General features: G+C 40.7%; 2 protein-coding genes across 4 annotated transcripts in view; both read right to left on the reverse strand.

Annotated features, from left to right (window-relative positions):
* The window catches only part of LOC115763908 (FERM, ARHGEF and pleckstrin domain-containing protein 1), a 42191-nt gene extending 23532 nt beyond the window's left edge, over positions 1-18659 (reverse strand). For 2 of the 3 annotated variants that reach the window (XM_030706711.1, XM_030706714.1), the window contains exons 1-2: positions 18504-18659; positions 7078-7933 (exon numbers count right to left, since the gene is read on the reverse strand). In XM_030706711.1, the coding sequence (XP_030562571.1) occupies positions 7078-7344 (267 nt within the window). In that variant the 5' untranslated portion in view covers positions 7345-7933; positions 18504-18659. Of the gene's footprint in view, positions 1-7077; positions 7934-18327 lie in introns of all 3 variants that reach the window. The other variant, XM_030706713.1, reaches the window with a different exon arrangement.
* A 343-nt stretch (positions 18660-19002) lies between these two features.
* LOC115763799 (replication factor C subunit 1) lies at positions 19003-22948 on the reverse strand. The gene is made up of 3 exons (XM_030706543.1): positions 22873-22948; positions 21392-22809; positions 19003-20724 (listed from the first exon to the last, which is right to left on the reverse strand). The coding sequence occupies exons 1-3, from the start codon at positions 22879-22881 to the stop codon at positions 19116-19118; spliced, it is 3036 nt and encodes a 1011-aa protein (XP_030562403.1). The 5' UTR covers positions 22882-22948; the 3' UTR covers positions 19003-19115.
* Positions 22949-23977: the final 1029 nt, after the last annotated feature.

Consider the following 23977-nt stretch of genomic DNA (forward strand, 5'->3'; position numbering starts at 1 on the left):
GATTGATGTGTAATCTATTTATGGGCTAAGCTGTAAAGAAAAAGGAACTAGTTCCAAAACAACAAAAGCTTTCGAAAAAGAATGCATAAGACAAGAAAGTTAGAAAGCTTTGAATAGAAACTAAGAGATGGTTCAGGAAACAGAGATGTCAAAGCAAACCTTGAATTCCGAGTATATAGAACCGAAAAGATACTAAGGATGGACTATGAACTTAAACTATGAGCTGGTTCTGTGTACTAGTTCCAGGATTTAATAGATTACGATCATAAGGAACACAAATACCTAAAAAATGCCGAGTTAGTTGCAAATATCAAATTTGAGTAGTAGTACGCCAACAAATTCCAAACTACAATCTATTTAGAAATGTAGGTTGAGAATAGAGCCTTTGAACTTTTTTAATCGACTAGTTCCAGCTTGCACAACTTAATAAAATCTCTTTAACATGCAGAAACTAAGGTTTTCATAGCCTTTCTTATGTTTGATTACTGAACGGAAAAATGAACGAGTTCACATAAAAGAACATCACTAATAGGAACTTGATAAAGTAATTGCTAGAAACTTTAAGTTTGCAGCCTTAAACTAGTTTCCTCTAAGTTTCTTAATAATTCTCAACCCAATCTGGCAGCTGTGCTTGCGGTTACAAAAGCGCAATTTAATTGTCGCTTGTTATCACAATTTAACAATGAATTCCCCTCAGACTGCCGACTGAAAACTATTTATGGCATTTGAGCAAATGCAATTTATGGTACCGCCCACCACTGGGCCACAGTTCCAACTAATTGTCAAACTAAAATGAAATTTACACAAGTTTTACACAATAACTGAGGCATATTTAATTTAATTTGGGCAAACAACAGGAGCGAGAAAGCGAGAAAACCTCTTTGGTGAAAGATGAATGTGCGGTTTGCTCATGAGAGCAGCTGCTCCAGAAACTGCAGTCGCAGTGGTGGGCGAAAGGCGTGGCTGACAGCAGCAGCAGCAGGAACAACAATGGCCCTAAAGCCACGCCCGAACTTTGACATTTTGTCTGGAACTGGCTCTGGCGCGGTCGCTGCTTTTAATCAGAGCCTCCTTCATGGGCCACCAATCCACTGAACCAATTTGGGATTTTCAACAACTACAAACAGCCAATTAGCTTTGGACGCTGCGGCGACTGAGCACGGGCCAAGGCAATGGTAAATAGCAAACGGAAATGTCTAAAAAGCACAGGAAGCGCTACCAAATGCAAACAACTAACAGACACACACAAGCACACACACTCACACTCTCGCACACACACACACATGCTTCTTGACAATTTGTCGCTGGCTCCGAAATAGATGCAAGAGGCGGCTACCAGTGCTGCTGTAGAAACAAGTAAGAGGTTCTAGTCGGGAGCTCCCGACTAGGGGATACCCTGAACCCTCTTCTTCCAACATCAAATGCATATATATTTTCTATTTTAGAAGCTATATGTCAAGTTTGGCGACTCTAGCTCTTATTATTTACCAAAATTGCCCAAAAAACAGGATATCGATTTCGATTTTTATCGATTGCTTGGAAACGGAGTAAGTTATCGATTATCGGAAACAAACTCGATCTGCGCGGGAACTAGGAGCACCTACATTTCAAGTCTCTAGCTCTTATAGGTTCTGAGATCCTTGCGTTTATACATACGGACGGACGGACGGATGGACGGACGGACGGACAGACAGACGGACATGGCTAGATCGATATATATACTTTATGAGGTCGGAGATGCTTCCTTCTGCCTGTTACATAAGTACATTTGGATTTCGCACAAATACAATATACCTTTATACCCATTTTTAATGGGTTCAGGGTATAAAAATAGCTACATCAATGTTTACAACAACCTTTCGCGGCTGACGACCTCAGACAATAGCCAAATCTAGCTGGAAAATAGCTGAACCGACAGCAATGCAGGTGTTTTCCCTCAGGGGATTGCTGCTTTCAACTCAACCTAACTGCAACGTTGTCTGCCTTTTGTTCATTTATCAGCCAGCACACACACAACCCGGTTGGTTGTGTTGTCTTTTAAAACAGCTGCCTGGCGCAATAAATTTTGTGTTATGCGGGCGTCGCTCTGATAAACCTAATAGAAAAGTTTGTTAAAGTTCCCTTCGGAATTCACAAGGTCCGTTGAGGCTTAAGGATTTGTCAACAGCTGAATAGCGTACAAAACAAAAAGTGTTAGCAGCTAAAGGAACGGAACTGAAACGGAACAGCACAAAAAATGATCAATTAATTAATCATACAAATTTTTAAATTTAGATTAATGCTTGCCTGAAATAGAAAAGGGTGTCTATGAGGTTCTGGGATGCCCTAAATGATATGTCAACAACTAAAAGTATTTTAGCTATGGTACAGTAAATTAAAAGCGACCGATGAATTTATCAATAACATTCAATTGCTGTTAGTCTTTGGGTTTCTCTGTATATACATATATATGTATAAGATTGGGAAAACGAAAACATTTTTACTCTAGGAATACCCTACCCTAATACCCTTTAGGATAAAATGCTACTAAAATATCTTTACCCTCTCATTTTTCAGTCCGAAATGCTTTTCGGCAGTTACTTAAACATTTTACAGGTGAATGCTTAAATCTATTTGCTGAGTTCCACGCATACACAGACATGCACTGAAAATCCATTTCCACAGCTACTTTGCTATCAAGTGCAGCAAGTGCTCTGCAAAGTCTTTTCCAGCACATCAAGTACCTGAAAATAAATCCTATTTATAGTTGAGAAGTTGGCCCAAAGCACCTGCCAACGAAATGTGACCTGAAATCGCATCAATCTTTCGCCAGAAGCTGCTGCCAAATGGAAGCCAAGCACAAAATGAAATTGCATTAATATATGCATAAGAGCAGTCCCTCTCTCCCTCCATAAATGGAGGGGGAATGCGAAATATGCATAGAAATGTATAATTATATAAAAGGGAGCAGAAACTAAAGTCTAGACAGAGGCGCAGGCTGTGCGCACGCATAAGAGATTAATGCGACAAGTGAAGTGGAGAGGCCGTGGTGAGCGATGGGAATTGGGGGCTGCGGCTGGCGCAGGGCGTGGCAGGGCATTCACAGCTTTTGGCAGACAGCCAAATTGTGTTCGGGCCTAACAAGAGCACAGAAAACAGGCAGCCAGCCAATGGCTGAGGCGACACAGAAGCTGCAGACAAATCAACAAATTTTCCCTTGCCTCCTCCCCAGCTTCCGCCCACCATCAACAGCAGCAGCATCCCCTGGCAGACCTGGTTTGTGAGGTTTGTTTCTTCTTTATGTTTTTTTTACTCTGTTTCCAATTGAAAGTGTGTAAAAAAGGTTATCATGTTTTTGTGCACACTATTTATATATATATGGTATATATTCTTGATCAGCATCATCAGCTGAAACAATCTAGTCAGTTCTATCAATATAGAGTATAAGAACTAGGAATACATATTTTTTATTATTATTATCGATTTAACGACTGGATTAAATTTGGTAAGTAGACTCTCTTATATATTCCCTTACATAGATGACGTTCTGAACCCTATATAATAATCGGAGAATAAAGACAGAAGTTATTTAAGAATATATTTACTAGAATTCGCGACTGATTTGTGATGTTAAGTTAATGACAGGGTCTTCATTAGTCGTGTATTTTCGTCCAGAGCACTCTTGTTGAATTTTTCTGGCCCAGACTGTGGTTCATTAGAGGTCTACGAACTGCGGCAACAAAGAAACATACACACACCACATGACCAATTCTTGTTGTTATTTCGCGTAGTCTTCTTCTTGCTGCAGTTATTTAATTGCATTTGACCACAAATCGCATTAATGTAAACACAGCTGTTGTCCTGCGCCTTGTACTTATTTTTCTGCTAGTGCTTTTCCTTTTTGCGTTTTTACCCCGTTTTTTCCGTCATTTTGAGTTTTGTTAATGGCTTTTCTAGTCGTTATTGCGTTTGCTTTTGTTGTTTTACTTCCTGGCTCCATTAGCCCAGCCGAGCAAAAGGCTTACTCGGTTTTTAGTTGAAGTGGCCACGCCCTGTCTGCCCTAAGCCCCCAACCCTCAGCCAACTTACGGCAGACACACATTTCAAAGGCTTCGCTCACTTACAACATGGCGAGGCGAAAAGTGTGCTAAAAACAAAAATGTTGTAACAATAAAATGGCTGCTGCTAGTTACACCATTGTTATACCCTGTAAGCTGTACATCTCGGGAATTACGTGCTTACTTTTTAAGCTGAAAATGTGACCTTGTTGGGGCATTTTTTCTCGATTAACATAAAAAATTGAAAAATATTTGATATAGATTTTAGAAATCTTTGAATATAACATTGTTTGTCCCCCTACTGAATGTTTGAATATCAAAGCACATCCCGAACTGTAAGAGCTAGGAGGCTCAGTAGTTAGCTTACGTGATGTAAAGAAACACTAAGGTGATGTATGGGCAAATCTCTAAATATAAAACTAGTTTTTCTGATTGATTGAGTAACTGATGATCAACGATTAGACAAACCCGTAAGAGCTATATAGTTACCCGTATAGTTCCTCTTTATATAATTATGAAACACTATCGTGGAATATGGGAAATATTAAAATATAAAATGATTTTTGACTGACTGATAATCAACGCACAGCCCAAACTGTTAGAGCTAGGCGGCTGAACTTTTAACAGTAGTTAGCTTATGTGATGTGATCGTTTCAGTACCAAGGCTAGAAAACAATATTATCAAAAAAAAATTAAATTACACAATTTAAGTACATACACATAATTTATAGAGGCTATCTTTTAGTCACAGCAAACCCGACGATAGTTTGGCTACACACTTAAGCTGTTGTGTTGTGGCTGCTGCCGGCATTGTTGTGCGGGCATGCGTGTGTGTTTTTGTGTATGTGAGTGGGTTGTTTGGTTTGGTTTAAGAGTAAACCCTTGTGAACCAGTTGCACTTGAGGCATTGCTGTTGCTGCTGGAAATGTTGAGCACTTTTTAAAGTGCTACACAAAAAAAACAATTTTATGGCATTTGCCGGCAGTTTTATTTTACATGGCCCGAAGGCCCCAACCCCTCGGTAAGTACACCCTTGCCTCAGCTTAGATGACGTCCAGTGCGGGCTTATAAAAATTGAAGCACGTAACAATTTGTTTGCCAGCAACACGAACATATTCATATTTCTTCAGGCGCGCGCACGCTGCGTATACGTATCGCCGCTTGTGCAATCTATTGCCAAGAACTGCAACCTTATAAATAGATGGCCAGCAAAGCATCCCACAAGCTTATTCTGAAGATATTTGCCAACCAAAACCGACCACAGCTCGTGTTTTGTAATATCAGTTTGTGGTCGTGGCAATTTATATGCCGTTAACTAAGCGCCAGGTTGGTCAAGTGGATTAAATGTAAATAGAGCTGGTTTAGCTGAAAGTAGTTGACCAGCAGATGCCCTGCACATAAGTCAAATGGAGTCAACAACTCTTGACAAAGAAAAAGTTAGCAGCTTAACTAAAACTGACTAAACTAACTAAAAACTATTCAGAAAACTAATTTCTTTACCTTGTCTGTAACCTGATCTTATTGATTTTTGAGAAAATGGGTTCAACATCGAACATTTTAAACAGTTTTTATCGTTGTCAACTGTGAACTTGAACAGCGGATGTCCGCTACCTCTTTCGCACATTACACTTGCTTACAGTGTATTATACGGCCGTCGAAATGTCCTGTGGTTGGGTAAAATGAGTGGGATATTTTATTCTGATGGGTCAGCAAAACGATAACCGCACAGTTGGCCTGTGGTTCAGTCCTTTGCTGGACCGAAAAATAGCTGCGGGGCTTTTCACACACAGCTTTGCTCAGCATTAGCCACAAAACTACGAGAAACTATGTGATGCGTATCTGTAAATATTTGCACAAGTTTCAAGATGCCTTAGAGAACTTGGGAGCACTTATATAACATGAATAAAATCGAGGCAAATTTCTTTGCCACTTTTCTTATTCCATGACATTGAAAATTTCGCTTTCTTAAATAAATATAAAGAAACTTTTGGTTAGGAAACTCTTCAACGTCCCCCTTCAAACGGGAATTCGATGGTTTATTGAAGTTTACAGCTTTTTAGCTTTCAGTTCTCCTGCCTTTCAGGCATTTAATTTGCCATGACACAGAAATTGTTTCTCGCCTTTTATTTTGACGCCAATTTATTTATCCAACAAAAGGCTTTGTTGTGCAATTTATATTATTTCTTTTTTTGTATTACAGAAAACATTGTTGGGAGCTTATCTTGTGTTAACTGCGAAGGAAAAGTCAACTACTTTACTGATAGCGCAGAAATACAGAAACTTTTTTAATAGATTTATTGAAAAGTTGTGGCGCACATTGCCATTGCCATTGCCTCCAGCCGAAGCCGACGCCGAAGCATGACGCAAGTAACCGAAACTCTACTGGGGTCTGCGTGCGTGTTATTTGTCATAGGGTCCAAAAGTAATTGAAAATTTGTATGTAGGCGAGATTGTGCGAGCAGACGGCAATAAATCAATGAATATTAAATGAATTATAACATATTATCCGACAATTACGTTATTATAGAAAAGTTTTGTTTTGGAAAGCAAAAAAATGTATATTTATCCTAGAGAAGATGAAAGAAGAAAAAAATTAGAAGTTATCTGAGAGCTGCTTAGGCTCAAATAAATATAATATTTCCAATTATATAATATGTATGAGATAACACAATGTTTAACCGAATATTGCTAGGCGTATTATTTCACTGATTATTCCTATGGAAGTTAGATAATGAAATAGTCAGATACGAATAAGTTTAAGATCCGTTGCAGAATTGAATTACGATTTCTTTAAATAAAACAAGACTTATGATTGCAGCTGGATTTGAACATATGCTTGCTAGTCCGAAGCACAGACACCAAAGCGTAGCAGGTCGATAACAAAGGTTTTCAACTAAATTATGAGCTAATTGTTTCCATGTTCCCATATATATTCACATTCAATTCGGCGTCAGACGGACTGACTATATCGTCTCGCCAGCAGGTGCTAATCGGCAATCGATATATGCTGGTATTGTAATACCTCTTTATGCACACTCACCTGAACTTGAAACATGGTAACCGTATCATCCAGCATTTGTATGCGCACCGTCAGCTTCTTGCCGCCGCGATGCCTGGGCGTTGAGGGCGTGCCGTCGACGCCGCTGGGCGTGCTCAGCGAGTGGGTCATGCGACCGCCGGCAACAACACCTGGTCCGCTACCGCCACCGCCGCCGCCTCCTCCGCTCAGATCATAGTGACGCGAACCACCGCCACCTGCGCCGCCGCCCGCGGAGCGTGTTACTGTGCCCATGTCGGCCAGTGACATTTTGTACACGAGAATTTTGGTTACCGCAACACGGAGATGTCACCAACAGCTGCCGCTGGCCTGGTTCCTGCTGCACTTACTACAAGCTGAATGGATTTGTATATATCATGCATAGATTGCACGAATCTTGTCTTTTATTATATTTCTTCTTAGTTAAATGCTACGACTTGGAATGCTACTGGGCTGGTATTATATCTTTCGATTCAGGTTCAGTTCGATTTGATTCGCTTCGGTTCGGTTTTCGTATAAAGCTGTGGATTGTGGCACAATTCAATTTGATTCGCTCGCTTCCAGAAACAGAACAGAATATCAAACAACAACAAGTCGAACTCAAGTGGAAGCCACAACTTTATGCCACAGACACGAACGCACACACATCTGCTTTACATTTGACTCGGTTCATCCAAAAAAATTATTTTTAAGTGCCTTTTATTGTTGTTGTCTTCGATTCTTGTGTTTGGCATAATATTTGCTGCTGCTTCGCTCAATTGAATTCTCGTTGCGTTTCGTTTTGGTTTCTTCATTAATATTTATAACGCGCATGTGGACTCGATTTCCTCATCGTTCAGCTGACTGTTGCCTCATTTTGCTGCAAGTACAAAAAACAAAACATAAATAAAAGTAAGTCATAAATGAACTTAAGCCTCAAACACAGTTGGGAGTTCATAAAAATAATGTCATAGCTAGTATGTGGAGCTTTATACTTAAGAACATTTGAGTCAGGCATTAAACCATTTGTGTATGTTGTGCAATATTTGCAAAACTGACGTCACGCATTTATTTAATGGCCTTTATCTCGGGATCTATTTTGGCCAAGTTAATGAAACTTGTCGTGTACATTTATAGCTAAGCTCTGTTTATTTATAATTGAAACAGATTACGGGGTTCATGTGCAAGTTAAGAACAGACTTTAAAGTTTATGATCTTGGAGTCCTAAACAAACTGTCATGAACATTTTGTACTCAATTTTATTGATTGTAAAGCTAATATCTCAGGACCTCTTCAAGTCACATTAATTAAATTTATCACATATTTAACTAACTTTCTAAAGAAATCCGAGTAGGCGGTTCTATCTGTAAAAACGAAGAACTATATTCGCACATAAAAGATATTGATATCCGGCATATTCGCAAGTCAATATCAGTTTCTTTGGCAACAAAGTCAAGTATAGAAGTATTTATCTCAGGATTTTTTTGAACTAAACACAAGAAATTATTTATAGCTCTATAAACAAGGCATAGGCATTTATCTTAAGCAACACCATAACTTCTGTTTTGCGCATTCTAGCTTATATATATTACTTTTCTCTGTCCTTCTCATGCTGATACATTTCAAAGACTGGACCAGCAGCAACAAATTACAGCTTGTCCCCCCATTATCTTTCATTGTTTTTTTTATCTTTGCGGGCATCAATCATCATGCAATTAGCACAGAGAGTACACTGAAGAACACTAGACTATACAATTCTCGCATTGTCTATAAAACTTTATGAGCAAATGCTAATCATTTGTGAGTTATGTTTGCGCCAAAACGTGACTTATGCGGCTCAGTAAGTGAACCAGTCAAGCATTTTCTAGACTTTTAATTTTATTTATTTTTTTATTGCAGGCATATGACATACGAGTCGACTCGAGAGTGCGAGTTTGATGAGAAACTCACGGAGTGAATAAATGAGTGAGTGAATCGAGCGAATAAGTGCTGGGTCATTGAACGTTGTCAGCGTTGCTTCAAGTGTTATCGATGACATATTTATAAATGTATAAATATATATTCATAGAGAGAGAGTGAGAGAGAGTTCTTGTGATCGACCTGACTGCTCTCGGCTGTTTGGCTCATCATGTCGCATCGTAAATTCACACATTTCACGCCCCATTCGTAAGGTCCGGGCATCCTATATCTGCAAATTGACAGCGGGCCACGTCCGCAGTCAAATTTACGAGCTACCCATAAATATATGACGAGACGAGTTTGCTGAGGCTCCATCTTTATCATAATTTTTCGTAAAATATACCCTGTACTCAGGGCAAAGGGGATTTATTGTATATAAAGGGAGGCATCCGACTTCATGCTTATAAGTGATTGATAAAGTTTCTTTTATACTATTCAATTTACTCTATAACTCATCCCATTTCCATTAAATCGATAGATATCGATTTGAATCCCCTGTATTTTGAGCATAGTTTGATTTCTAGATCTATTTTCTTTTACTTTTAAAGAACTACGAAGCACTGCGGATGTCAAGAAAAATATTTTTAGGGCTGCTCGCTGCTGGTTACGGGGTATCTTCTCGCTGGGCAGCTTCCACTTCGACAGTCTTGTTAATTTTCTGTGTGCGGCCCACAATATAATTGGCGCCAAGCTTCTTCTAGCCGCCTTCATGTAGGTTGGTCTCAGACAATGACGCTGCCATAACCTCAACTCCAGCTTTAAGTTTTCGGTTTTCGCTTTAAGCGCTCAGCTTTCCGGTTTCGCGTGGGCGCCTCTCACATGGGATATCCATTTGATACCAGCTCCCACTTTCTCGCTCTATCTATTGGGTTCTCCCTGTCGTTCCGGCTTTACAATATTTTGCTTTTAAGCGCTCAACATTTGACATTTTGACTTTGTGTACCGCCGTTTTTTCAATTTTTCTGGGTCGCCTGCGTTAAGCGTATTTATTTTCACAGGTGCTTTTACTAATTTTCACTCCATTTTCTCTCGCTCTTGCAATCAATTTTCATTGGAGCTGTTGCGGGTCGTTCATGCCTTGTTGAATGTTGAAAATTGTTTGTGACAGACAATTTTATTGGGTCATTGTTTGGGCGTTTGGATTTTTATACGTTTTTAATTGTTTACTGTCAAAATTGTGGAAGCAAGCAAAAAAGAAGAGAGAAAACGACAAACATGTCCAACTAAAGCATGTCGATAAGTTCGCCCACTCTTGAACTTATTTATTGTGTCGGCTTTTATATTGTTCACTGTGTCACAAATATGTGTGAGGACCCTGGGTCGTGGGCGTGGAACCGCCGAATTTTCTTATATCGCATTTATAGCTTAAGCTATTAACAACATTTATGTAAACTTTTATTTTTATAACTCAAAATGATCCTGAGTTAAGTGCCTTCAAAGTTCTATTTAATTTTATATTGCTCACTGGGTCACAACTATGTCTGAGTTCCCTGGGTCGTGGGCGCGTAACCGCCCACTTTTCTTGTATGGCATTTATAGCTTAAGCTATTAACAATATTTATATAAACTTTTATATTCATAACTCAAAAAGATCCTGAGTTAAGTGCCTTCAAAGTATTATTTAACTTTCAATTGCTCATTGGGTTTTAAATACATACGTTTTTTGGCTCGTAGGCGTGGAACCGCCCACTTTTGGTCTATAAAGTTATATCTAAAGATTTAAGCAACATATAGGTAAAATTTCGCTTAGATAACTTAGAAGCTTCCTGAGTTAATTTTGATTACTTTTTAAACAATAAAAAGTGCGCACAAAAGACAGTTGCCCTTTTCAGCTTATTCTTATATCTTTTTACTCGTAGCGAACCCATAAAACTTAATTAGGTAACCGTAAATTTACATCACCTGACAGCATGTAAAAGCAATAAAGTTCTGATGGGCGGCGACAAGTGCAAGCTTTTACGCAGAATGCAGAAAGCAAATTGGGTCACAATAAAGATAGAGATGAGGCATAGAAACTTTTTTTGTGCAGCCAAGTTGTCAACTTTTTGATTAAAAAGACCAACTTTAAAGCTGCTGCTGCAGACAACATGATTGCCTATTTAGCTAAAGTTGTAGTTGAGCTGGCACGCAAAATATGCCGCCACATATGGCAACAGCTGACATAGTTGGGCAGCCAGTTGACAGCTCCAAACGTGGCTAGTTGGATTCTTTGCTGTTGCTTTGATAGCGGTACTTTAACCCATTTTAGTGTGTGTGGCCAACGGATGCGGTTCCAGAGATGAGCTCTTGTCTCCAAGCTGGATAATCGGCGAGGCATCATTAAATTTTGCAGGCCATTAAAATTATTTTATTGCCAATAATTAACAGGCCAAATGCTAAATTGAAAAACCCTTCTTTCATTTGACTGTCTGTCTTTGGAGGCGGAAACGCAAGCGTCTTTTTTTTTTCATTTTATTTTTATTGCTTTTTTCTATCTGAAGACACTCAAATTGCTACTGGATTTAAACTGGCGACCTCCCACTAACCGGCTCGAAACTTAGACTTCAAAGCTACGAGGGCGAATGACGCCACGTTTTGCTAAGCACATTTATAAATGCTGTTGGAATGGGAATCTTGGACTTTTGATTACCAATCCGTCACTCGGTACAAACTCTTCTGTATTTACAAATTGAAACCCAATAAGCTTAACTAACTTTCATAACAAATGATATAATACAAAGCGAATAAATTACATCTATATGCATCTGATTATTTTATATAAGCGCAGCTGGATTGTATTTCACATTATATCACTCTGTTTGCGCTCCATTTTTAATGAAATTCGATGTCTATGTTGTTGTTTTTGTTGTTATTGCTATTCTTATTGAATTGATTTCGCATTTTGTATGGACACAAAATAATTTAACGAATGGCAAATACAACGGCGACAGCTACAAATAGAGAGATACTCTCGAGAACTTGGCTGGAACTTGTCGTCCAGCAAAAAACTAGTTAAGCGAACAGATGAAATGGGCCAACAAAGCAGCACAGAAACTTAGCTTAACAAATTAAGCTGCCAGCCAGGGATGGAAATATATATAAGCGAAAATCTTATAAATAAATAAAAATACATATATATGTAAATACAGCCTATTCCGAGTTTGAGCGCTTAAAATTTTAACTTAATTTTAAAATAGTTTTTGATTAGAAATCTTGACTTTGGTAAAATTAAAACTAATTTCATTATGTTTTCTTTGTGTGTGTTTATCTATATCTTTAACTAAATTCAAAGAGTACAAGTTTTAATCGGCACGCGACTTGAAAACAGGTTTTATGTTTTTTTTTTCAAGCGGCTTTGATCGATAAACGATTTCCATATCCGTTTTCATAAACATAAATTTACTAACTGCGCGCTGAGCCCTCGGCCTGCATACAAATTGAGCTCAACTTAAGTGTGTGCCTGACCATCAGATACTTGAGCACTTGTATCTGACGGGTGTGTGGGTGAGTGTGTATCTGCAACCCTTTGAGCATGCTTGTTGAAATGTCAGTCAAGTTGCATGCAGCAAGGTTGTCACAGCACTTGAGCTTCTCTTTCTTTCGTTCTCTCTCTCTCTCTCTCTCTATCTATCTCTGTCTTCATAAGATATTAGATAGTTTTGTTTCTGCGACAAATTGCAGTCATTTGTTATTAATAATATGCCACAGAGAGACCTCTTGATACACTCAACTGACTGTTAATATCTAATCAATGCGCCCACTCGCTTTGTAATGCCCCCCTTTAGAGTGCTTTGAAAGCTTGAACGGGCGGGGGGTATATGTATCTGTATCTATACGTTTGAATCTATACGTTTGTATCTCTATCTGTGTATCTGCATAGGTTTTCTACGCTTGCTGTTGGGTCTCTGCCTGTTTGCCGCTCGTCACTGCCTACAGAAATGCTTTGACAATACTAATTGATTTCCACATCTGGTGTGTATTTTCAATTGCGGTTTGTTGGCGGAACGTTTCAAGTGCGTTGGCTTTCGCATTGTATTTATGAGTTTCAGTTTGAGTTTCGAGTTTTTCTGCCGATTTCTTTATTCGTGGTTTGTGCTGCATATTAACAAACCATTCTCCATATAACTGACATCTTGTGGTAATTATTTTTAGAGCTTTTGCGAGAGTGCTTAAGTTTCAAGCATTAATATCTCTGAATTTTTGTTAAAATATTTATTGCTAATATTGTTTATATGTCACAAACATAACAAAGTTTTTCGATAAATAAACACAATTTGTCGGTTCCGCCCACCAGCCTGGGCAAAGTTAAATAAAGCCTATTACTACCAGTTTATCAATCTGCATATCTTGTGAAGTCATCTTATTACGTTCTTTATTACAGTTTTCCCCGCCGCCCTTAATATCTCTTTCGGTTAATTTAGACAATTTTTAGCTATTATCTCAGCTTGTACCTCGATGCATCTAAATTAAAATAAACTCGAGACGCCAAAATGCATGATGAATCACCTCAATTTTTGGTATAATATGTGAAACACGAAGAAGCAGTGGCTGACGAGCAACCAAAAAGACAACTCACTAAAGTAATCACCGATGGATGTCTGCGTAGGCACCTAAAAATCCATGCAGTAGCATCATCCCATCCCAGCTCAACTCATTCCATTCCATTGCATCCATTGCCACATGGCAACGCGAGTCTTTTTCCATCGTACTTGATTTTAAAAATAAAATGCAAAGCAAACCAAATTACAATATACGTTGGTATACGTATTTATAAAAGGATGCACTACGTAGGCCCACCTCTCGCTCTCCCTCTCCCTCTCTGTCCGTCTGTCAGTCAGGCAGTTGATGTTGTTTCACAGTCAAACTCAGCAATGTCGGTTCTTTTTTGTGCAGCTCATTAAAATATGTATTTAACAAGAACAACATACATCGTTCGGCTACCGAAGCCTAAATACACTTCTATACATAAAGCCACATACAAAATTTCAATTTCCGACTGATATTTTCTTTAGAAGGGTTTCTTTAGGGCTCTTATAGCTTGATTTAACTATGCTCAAAATATGTTACATTTACAAAATTGACATTTTGCGATTCCTTTAGCAAGTTCCTTGTTGAAATAAACAGCTTATCGGCTTTATTTGATTTACCTAAGCGCCGCAAAGTTTTCCGTCCAAAGCTCAAATAATACAGCCTCGAAGCAGTGGCTTCATTTAATGGACCCATTGCGGGATTTGGCCGACTTTTGATATTAAACTGTGGGAGTAAAATTTAAAATAAAATTTAAATTTTACGCAATATCAGATGGTTGTGGTAATGATGATTTTATATTTTTCATTACACTGATACGAAATTTGATAAGGGAATTACTCGCGGCGAATGTGATAAATGTGTTTTCTTATGGGAAAATGTACAGGTAACATATTTCACATTGGCAAAAAATGTAAGAAATGTTGATAGTGGAATTGGCCTATTACTTTCCTGAAATATCTTAAACAAAAATGTTTTCTGGCAAAAATCTTTTTTCCATATGTCAGCTCCTATAGCAACTATATGGTATTGTGATCCCTTACTGATAAGTTTAATAGACCGTTGTCATGTAGTTCGATTCGTTAGAATTTAGGCTATGTTTTGGATGCAACAAGAGGATGTAATCACGCTAAGTTTTATTATGATACCTTAAAAACCGAGAAACTAATTGCATAGACTGAGACCCGAATATAAAACCTGATTAGGAGTATGTATACTTTATAGGATTGCAGATGCGTCACACAATGTCTGATAACATGAATACAACTCTTTGATAGAGTATTAAAAAAACGGCAGCGCGTACAACCAGGAACAGTACCAAACAGTAGCTCTTTATACATATACATAAGTTTATGTATATATAGTATATATCTCGCCTTTATTTATCGTTGCATACGTTCCCCTCACATCGCAGACAGACTCTTGCTTTACGATCAGGTCCGTGTGTGTGTACTCCAGGCGCATAAAAAACTCTTGCCACATGTGGCAAAAATTCTGCTGTCTGTCAGCATAATTTTCTTCTTTCTCTCAGCTCGATTTTAATTGCATTTGCTGCCGCTGGTCGGCATGCTCGTAACGGCACCCACATAGAATGCTGTTTTACCAGTTAATCCTTCCTATGGAGAGCCATAACCATCATTAATGACAAGTCTTGTCGCCAGCTCATCATCAAACTGGTCTCTGACAGTGTTCGCAGTCGTGAAATAGGTTAAAGAAACGCTAGAGAAACCACTTTTCCGATTGGGCAAGCTAAACAAAAGGTGGCTTGGAAAATCAAGGAAATTTGTAACGCGTTGAATAAAAAGATACTCGCTTTTAACTGAATGCCAAAATATGGAGCTGAGTGTCTAAAATTAGTAATTCGAATTAAATATTTATAATCAAATCAATGGGAATTAAAGTCAAGAGAAGTCTCTAAGAATTGTTACCGAGGTAACCAACAGTTTGAGCTGGTTGCTAAACCCCAACAACAAACTCTCCCTCCGAAACAAGTTCCTTATCTATAAGGTAATCCTTGCCCTTGTGTGGTTATAGGGACTCCAGGTTTACGTCATAGCCGCAAAAACTGACCTAAACAAACTTCGCATCATTGAGCCCAAGACCTTGCGAACAATTTCTGGGCCCCATTTGGTATATTCGCACAGAGGACATCGCAAAGGGTCAACGCACAAGTTCCGCAAGCACCCTAAAGCCCAGGCAAGGAACCTGCTAAAGAGGCGAAGAAGAAATACCCGTAACAAAATAGTCTAGTCCAAACAAAATAAACATATACATAAACCAACTACTGTAACTGTAAATATGTTAGCTTGGCCACCTTAAACCAAAACTGTTGTTACCATGAACCTTATGAACCCTGCTAAAAGTTTCTAATAATATAATATATCAGATAATAATAAAAAAAAATTGAGAACAAGAGAATTACTGTCACTCTTGAGAATGTGTTGAATATTATCACATGTAATTTATAAAAGACACACCCGATCTATATATTTATATATATATATATTTTCTTGTGCATATTATTCTCAGTTTTAAAGCTATTCTAATCAAGTCATAGAATCCTCCCAATTATACCTTTACATCATATAGTACCCTCTGGAACTGCCCGTAATGGAGCTTTAGCATAAGAAATGTTTTTGTTACTCAGCATATTATCAATCAAACCTGCAATTACGAGCTTAACAATTCTTTTTTAATTGATAAGCATTGATCGACTGACTTGTAATACAGCTACACGATTTATCTGCTGGAAATAGTGCCTTTTGTCTTCCAAGATATCTTAGCCAAACTCAACAATTACAATTTTCTTCCAGCAAAATCCTACCAAACTTCGAGTTATATAACATATAGATTTTGGTAAGAAAAACCCCTCTATGTGGCTATATAGAAACAAGCTTTATGCCTGCAGGGGTATTTAATCTTCGCTACTGCAAAGATAGATATGTTAGATAAATGTTTTTTTATAATATTGTCTCGAAATGTGTAGCGCATAGAAGGAGACATATCCGACCTCATAAAGTATTTATATTCTTGATCAGTATCAACAACCGAGTCGATTTAGCCATGTCCCAGTTTTAAAGCTATCGTCATAAAATGTGGCATATGTCCCACTTTCTGTTGGGCACAGTACATATGACGGATCTGGATGGATATATATAACTGCTATTTGAACAATCGGTTGAAAATTAGGTTCTTGTGTACGAGAAACCTTTTGTTTTTCAGGATATCAACCATACTCGGCATAAACTATTTACCCTGTGCTTCTTAGATACGAGAAAAGCATTGTGAAAAGTTTCAATTTGCAAGGGTATTAAATCTTCGGCGTAGATAACCCTTCTTTCTCGTTTTTACTTTGTCTTTACATATTAATTGCCGTTCGTATCAAATTAAACTTCATTAAATCCAGCCTAAGGCGTAGAATGTGACAATCACACACACAGAAATACACATACACACGCACATATACAGTAAAACGCTACTGATGATGTCAGCACTTGTGCTTGAAAGGGCGGCGTTGCCAATAAAAAAAAAGAAGAAAAAACCGAAAAAAGTAAAACCCCACTCGCAATAAGCTTTACGAATAACTGTTATTTTGAACAAGCTGCTGCTTCTTCTTCTGCTGGCCTCCGCCTTGGCAAGTGAGTTGTCGCGCTTATCTCTAGCCTACTCCCTCAGTCACCCAGACACACACACACACACATACACCTACGCATACAGGCAGACATAAGCTGATAACGAACTGCGTGTGTAAATAGACAGCAGCAAGCACAACAACAACAACAATAATGTTTATCTATATTTCAACGTGTGTTGTTCTTGCTATCAGCTGCCTTTAACTAATAAACGAAGCAGCTGAACACGAAAAGCCGCTAAACAAACATGTCATTTGTATAAATGTGTGCGTGCGTGTGTGTGTGTTATCGAACTGTACACGTTTTTTTTATATTTTTTTTTTGTAAATTATGCAAATGCGTAATTGCGAATAGTGCATAAAATCGTCCGAAACAGCTGCAGGTCCGAGCAGAGCTGCGCTTAGAGCTGCGTCCGAGAACGCGCGACTAAGGCTTTGCAGTCGTGCGTTTTATTTGATTGGCGTGACAAAAGCTCAGCCGCACGAAATGAAAGCGAAAATGTGTTGAAAAATCAACAGTCTAATATGTGTGCAAGAGTGAATGAGAGGTCGGGACAGAGAGCGTGCGAACCAGAGTAAAAGAGAGAGAAAAGAGAGTGTGTGTGTGTGGGAGAGAGCGGAGCGTGGGAGCAACAAATGCAATGACCTGAATTTAAAGGGCGCTAGCAAGTTCGTGTGTGTGTTTGTGTGTGTGGGTGAAAAGGTAAACATGTGAGCCAAAAAATAATTGAGAGGTGCAGGCAAATATAACAAATAAATCAAGGCGCGGCAGGCGGTGACAAGTGCTTACAGTTATTCAGGCATGCCTTAACAGTTGTATTGTTATAGGCTGGTGCGCATGTATGCATTGTATTGTGTATACATATAAGCAACGTCCTTGTGCCTAACACAACAGCAAAGGAGCGGATTGGGGGGAGAGGAATACTCGCAGCGCCACCCAGTTAGCTGTTGTCAAAGTCTACACTTGCCTTTGTGTGCGTGCGCGGGTATGCGTGTGCCTGTCCGTGTGATGCTGTACGCCTTTCTCTGTATGCGTGTGTGTGTGTTCTGGAATTTTTGCGTGCTTATTGAATTTTCAGTGCTTTCAACGACACAAATGAGTTTCGCCAATGCACAGAGCACGCTTTCAACTTTTTTGTTTTAATCAATTGAATTAAATGGTATTCTATTAAATTTACATTGTCAGTTACGTTCTTTTTATTGCGCCGCTGCTGCGCCCTTTACGCATACATACACACAAACTCAACACTCACACACCGACACTAAATTTTTCACTGGTGCAAAAACGGTTAACCAAGTAAACAGCTAAAGCACACATTTAATGGCAAATAAAAACTTAAAATACTGCACGCACATGTTAATTTTTGATGGTCAAATTGTTGTGTCAGGCCTGCGCGCCCATTTTGTTTACAGTTTTTTTTTTTTATATTTGTCAATAGCCCGTTTAAAATGCAAATTGCATTTTTTAATGAAATTTTTGCGCGGTGCATGGAAATTTGTCCGAACCGTTCAAGACAACGCCATTTTTACTTCTGACAGCTGTTCGAGTTTAGTGCTGTGCGATGTATATATTAATATCGATAACTAAGTGTTGCCAAATATCGATAGGCTGTCACTTTAAAAGTATGTCACTGCACAGAAACCGGTATCGATACCTTGTCATGCTATAATCACTAACCATACATTGTATGATTAGTGCTATAATGCAAAGCAAATTTAAGTCAGTTTAATTTTAAGGCGCGTATTTTTAAATTTTCTTTTTGCCCCCGTTATAGACTATTGTTGTTTTTGTAACATATCAATACTATATATAATTGTTTTTTTTTTTTCATTTTAATGCCCGCTCTTATTTATATATAATTTTTGCTTTGTGTAACATACGGATTTACGCGTTAAAAAAATATATGGTAACAATAAATCGCATGCATTAATGACTGCTTAAATAACTAATAGTTTGCGAAACAACTCATTTCTTGGCCTTGGCCCTGGGCTTGGCTGGAGCTTTGGCACTTGGCTTCTTGGCGACGGCTGCCGGCTTCTTTTTGGCCTTGATCAGCCCATCCAGTTCCAGTTTGTCCTGGTCCTCCTCATCGCTGGACGCAGCCAACTGGGCGCCCTCCCCTTCCTCCTCGCCAAGCAGTAGACCGGCCTCCTCCTCCTCGCCGGCAGCCTCAGCGCGCTTCTTCTTGACGTTGGTCTGCGCGGAATAGGAATAGGCCATCACCTCCTTGTTGTAGGCACGCGTCAGCGCCGCTTTGACACGCCCATCGACGGAATCCATGGGCGACTTTTTGCCTGGCCAGGTGGTCAGCTCGATCAGCGATTCCAGATCCTCGCGCAGCAAATGATAATCCTTCATGACCTGCAGCGCAACCGGGACGCCCTGCTGCCCATCCTGCGCCAGCGGACGCACAATATTGGCCAGCAGGTGCGGCGCATATTCCAAACGGACCGACAGCCTGGAGCCCGAGGTGCAGATGCGTGTGTGATCGTGCAGCTCCTGGGCCAGCCGAGAACGTTTGCTGCTGCGCGAGTTTTTGCCCAGCCAGCTAGGAAAATTGATCTGGCCCGTAAAATGGCCACACATGTACTCCCCCGGCAACAGGGAGCTAAAGACGGCCTGCGTGGGCAGCAGACTCCACGCGGAATTGGCGCGTATGCGCTTATCCACCATATCGCCCAGACTGAGAGCATCCGCAGCGGCCGCGACCTTGGCCAACACTTCATTCCGATTGCCCTGCGGCAGGACCTGGAGATAGTTTTGCTGCACGAAGAGCGGAGCCAGGCTGTAGTCGTGGAAGAACAAATCGCACTTGTCATAGATGGTCATGTGCTTGTGCTCGTCGGCGGTGAAGACCTTGCGTACCACCTCCCACGGGCCCAACTTGAGATCCTTGGCGGCCACCTGTTGGTTATTTGTGGCTTGCGGCAGCTGCTCGCCAGCGCTGAGGAGCGCAATGTGATTGATGGTCTGGCGTATATCGTTGTTAGTGGCGGCTATGATCTCCTCCAGCTTGGCGGGCGGTATCTTTAGCTTCTCCTTGAAGCATATGCTCATGATGCGACCCTTAATCTGTTCGGCGCGCGGTCGCTGGAAGCGCAAATCGTAGCAGTAGTTGACCAGGGATCGTATCTTGGGATGATTGCGATCGTTACACATGCATATAATTGGCACGGAACTGTCCTTGATTAGAGCTATCAGCTCCTGCATGCCGCCGCGATCCTCGTTGCCGGCCATGCCGTCCACCTCGTCCATGATCAAGACGTGCTTCTTGGACACCCCCTGCGACTGGCCATGCACATAGCCAGCGAGCGACTTGTTGCCCAACAGGCTGGACACCTCCTCCTTGAGCAGACGCTTGCTGCGCGTATCCGAGGCATTGAACTCGACCGCATCGAATCCCAGCTCCTGGCAGACGAGCGTCGCTGTCGTCGTTTTACCTATACCCGGCGGGCCCGACAGCAGCGCCGCCTTGAAGAAGCTGCCATCGTCATTCTTCGCCCAGGGATTTGGACGCTGCGGCTTGGTTTTGCCATCTTGATTCACATACCACTTGCTCAGCCAGTTCATCAGCCTGTAGGGCATGAGATTAAGCAATTAAATTTTTAATTTTTCTACGGATATTTTCTAATACGAGTTGGAAACCCCTTTTTCCACCCATTGCGGTTTTTCCGAAACCTGTGAAATCATCCGATTTTTATAAATTTTAGATCTAGAGAACTTATCCTAAGTCTCGGCTCGGAGTTGACTAACATCAGAAACTGTGCAAAATTCGGCTTCAATCAGTTTGAATAGTCAACTAGTAAATCAATCAATCAATCAGACAGTTGGTCATTCAATAAGCTAGTTATTAGATAGATTTATAAGTCAGGAAATCTCTTAGGCGATCAATCATTTTCTCCATCATTTGATCATACACTGAATCAATCAGTTTGAAAATCAGATAGTCGATCAATCAGGCAATACGTCAATAAGTCATTTGTGTGTTACGCAGATGATCAATTATTAAATCAGAAAGTCAATCAGTACGTCCATCAATCAATCAGCCAGTCAAGCAATCAGTACGTTCATCAATCAGTCAGTCAATCAATCAGTACGTCCATCAAGCAATCAGTCAGTCAATCAATCAGTTGACAGTGAAGTACTAAATCAACTATAAATATTAGTCAAATCAATTATTCAATCACTCGATCAATCAGCTTGTCCATTACTCAATCATTTTCTGTATATCGACTACTCACTTGTTGACATTGCTGCCCGGTCCGGCCTGGCCGACAATCTCTTTGATGGAGTTGGGCTTGTATTTGTCCACCCAGGCCATATTGCTGCTGATATCCTCCTCTGTCGTGGCCGCATCCACATTGTTGTTGGGCTCCTTTTTAACCTTGGGACTGACGCTTGGCTCTGGCTTCACCTTTAAGGCGTGCTCCCCCTTGGAATTGCTGCTCTTGCTACTCTTTATCTGCTCCGGCTCATGCGTAATTTTTGAGCTGCTCTTCTCCTTCTGCTCATGCTTAATCTTTGAGCTGCTCTTCTCCTCCCTCTCATGCTTAATCTTTAAACTGCTTTTTTCCTCCTGCTCGTGCTTTATCCTTGAGCTGCTCTTCTCCTCCTGCTCGTGCTTAATCTTTGAGCTGCTTTTCTCCTCATGGTCCTTCTTTACTTTTGACCCGCTGTTCTTCTCCTCGTGCTCCTTCTTAATCTTCGAGCTGCTGCCCTTCTCCTGCTTCACCTTGGGACTCTGTTCCACTTTAACGCTCGGCCTCTCGCCGGATCTCTCCCTTATCAAATCGAAGAGCCCATCCTCGCTGATGATGGTCACATTGTGCTCCTCAGCTTGGGCCAGTTTCTTGGGTCCCGCCTCCTCGCCCACAACCAAATAGTTGAGCTTCTTACCCACCACAGTCATGACACGGCCACCGAATCCTTTAATTACCGATGCAGCCTCATCCCGCTCCATAGACTCCAATATGCCCGTGACCAGAAATGTTAGGCACTTAAGGCAATCGGGCGCACCTTTGGGTATCTCTTTGCTGCCTGGATTCAGGCAGCTGCTGCGATTCTTGTACTTCTGATAGAGCATGGCGGACATGCGCTTGCGCTCGTGACGCTCCTCATCGGACAGCACGCTGCTCTCCAGATCTGCATGCTTCTCCTGCTTGACACGCGGCGTCGTTGCCTTCGGTTTCTTGGGCGTCGCCTCTGGCGTCGGCTTCGGGCTGCTGGCCTTGGCGCGCTTGCGACTGGGCGTTACAGCGGGCGGCTGCGGCGGCGACGGTTCATCGAGATCCACCTCCATAAGACTGCGATCGATGTCCTCATCCTCCATTTCCAGGACAGTGCGCTCCTTCGGCTTGGGCGCCTCCACGCGCTTGGTTTCGCCGCCAAACAGCTCTGAGGGATCCACCTTTTTCAGCTGCTTGGGCGTCTCTTTCAGCTTGGAGAGCGTGGGCTTATTGGAGTGCCCATTCTCTGGCGCCCGACGTGTTTTCTTCAGCTCCTTGCCGTGCTTGCTCAGCTGCGGACTGGCGGGCACCTCGTCCTCATCGCTGGATATGACGAGCGCTTTGCGTTTGCGGGGCGCCGGCGAAGGCGACGGCGTCGCATCCTCGTCGCTGGTTTTCTTGCCCGGCAGCCGCTTGAAGAACGAGTCTATGCCCTGTTTTTAGCAGCAATTACATGCATATAAAATCAATTTTATGGTATAAAAACTTTAACTTACTCGCTGCATTTTTCAACTCAATTCCTCATTAATGTTAAAGCAGCAAAAAGGCGCACAATAAAAAAATCGATATTTTTTGGCATTTATATCGTTTAAGTGTGACCGTTGGCAGTCATTGCTGTTGGCCGACAGCTGTGTCGACCAAACTTGCCACATGTGCTAAAAAGGTACCAAAATGGGCCATAATAGTACTTTTGGTACGTGTTACAAATGTACCTAACTGGGAACATGAATGTACTACCTCCATTCGCAGTGTGCATGTACCTAATTGTTTCATTGCATACTCATGTTTGCATATATATTTTAATGTATTGAATATGCTTCTATATAACTGAAAATATCGTGAACAGCATATGTATGTAAGTTTGAAAAAATTGCATATATAATTTTAGTGATTTCTGGTACATTTAATTTAATTTAAATTCAAATTGGCAACGCCAACCAAAGAGCTTAGCTTATGTCAGGGTGCAATTTTCAAATTTAAATGAAATTCATGCAAGCGTTAAATTTTAATTTGCAACAACAAATTGTTTTGCGCTGACCAAACGGCTTAAGTTTGCATTGATTTAACATGTTATTTGACACATGCTCCATCAATCTTGCGCTAATGCCAACTAATCAAGTCGAATCACATTATCAACGTCACCCTCAAACATTTATTATTTTGGACTTAAGAGGCCGCACAAGCTGTTTAGTTGCATTTACAAGGCATTAGAAATAACCCACCCCCCACACAGCCACGAGTTGGAAAACTGTCGCACAGTTCGCTCGCGCGCTGATTACACGCACAATTAAGGGTTGTGGACAGGCGCCATTGCCCTCTTGCCTCACCCACCCACCCGGCGACCGCACGCGGTCCGCTTTTGTGCGGCTTGCGGCCTGTTGCACGTGCGAATACTAACAACAGCAAGAACGCCGTCTAAATGTTACCCTTGGGTCCAGCAGTGAACGATGATCGCTACTTAAACTTGATTTTTGATTAAATTGAATATAAACAGGGGGGAAAAATCTTCAACTTAACATTTGCTGGGTCAATTACACATAAACATGCCATGATACACTTGTATAATGCGGTTTTTGCAATAAAGTGTGAAATTCTTTGAAC

The sequence above is a fragment of the Drosophila novamexicana genome, unplaced genomic scaffold (assembly GCF_003285875.2).
Source record: "Drosophila novamexicana strain 15010-1031.04,08,12 unplaced genomic scaffold, DnovRS2.1 tig00000770-arrow-pilon, whole genome shotgun sequence".
In the NCBI taxonomy this organism is placed as follows: Eukaryota; Metazoa; Arthropoda; class Insecta; order Diptera; family Drosophilidae; genus Drosophila; species Drosophila novamexicana.

Bases quoted from the DNA above. Each gene is read 5' to 3' on its own strand.
- LOC115763799 (XM_030706543.1), bottom strand. The intron at 20,725-21,391 runs GTGAGTAGTCGA...CATGCCCTACAG, and splicing joins CCGGGCAGCAATGTCAACAA to GCTGATGAACTGGCTGAGCA.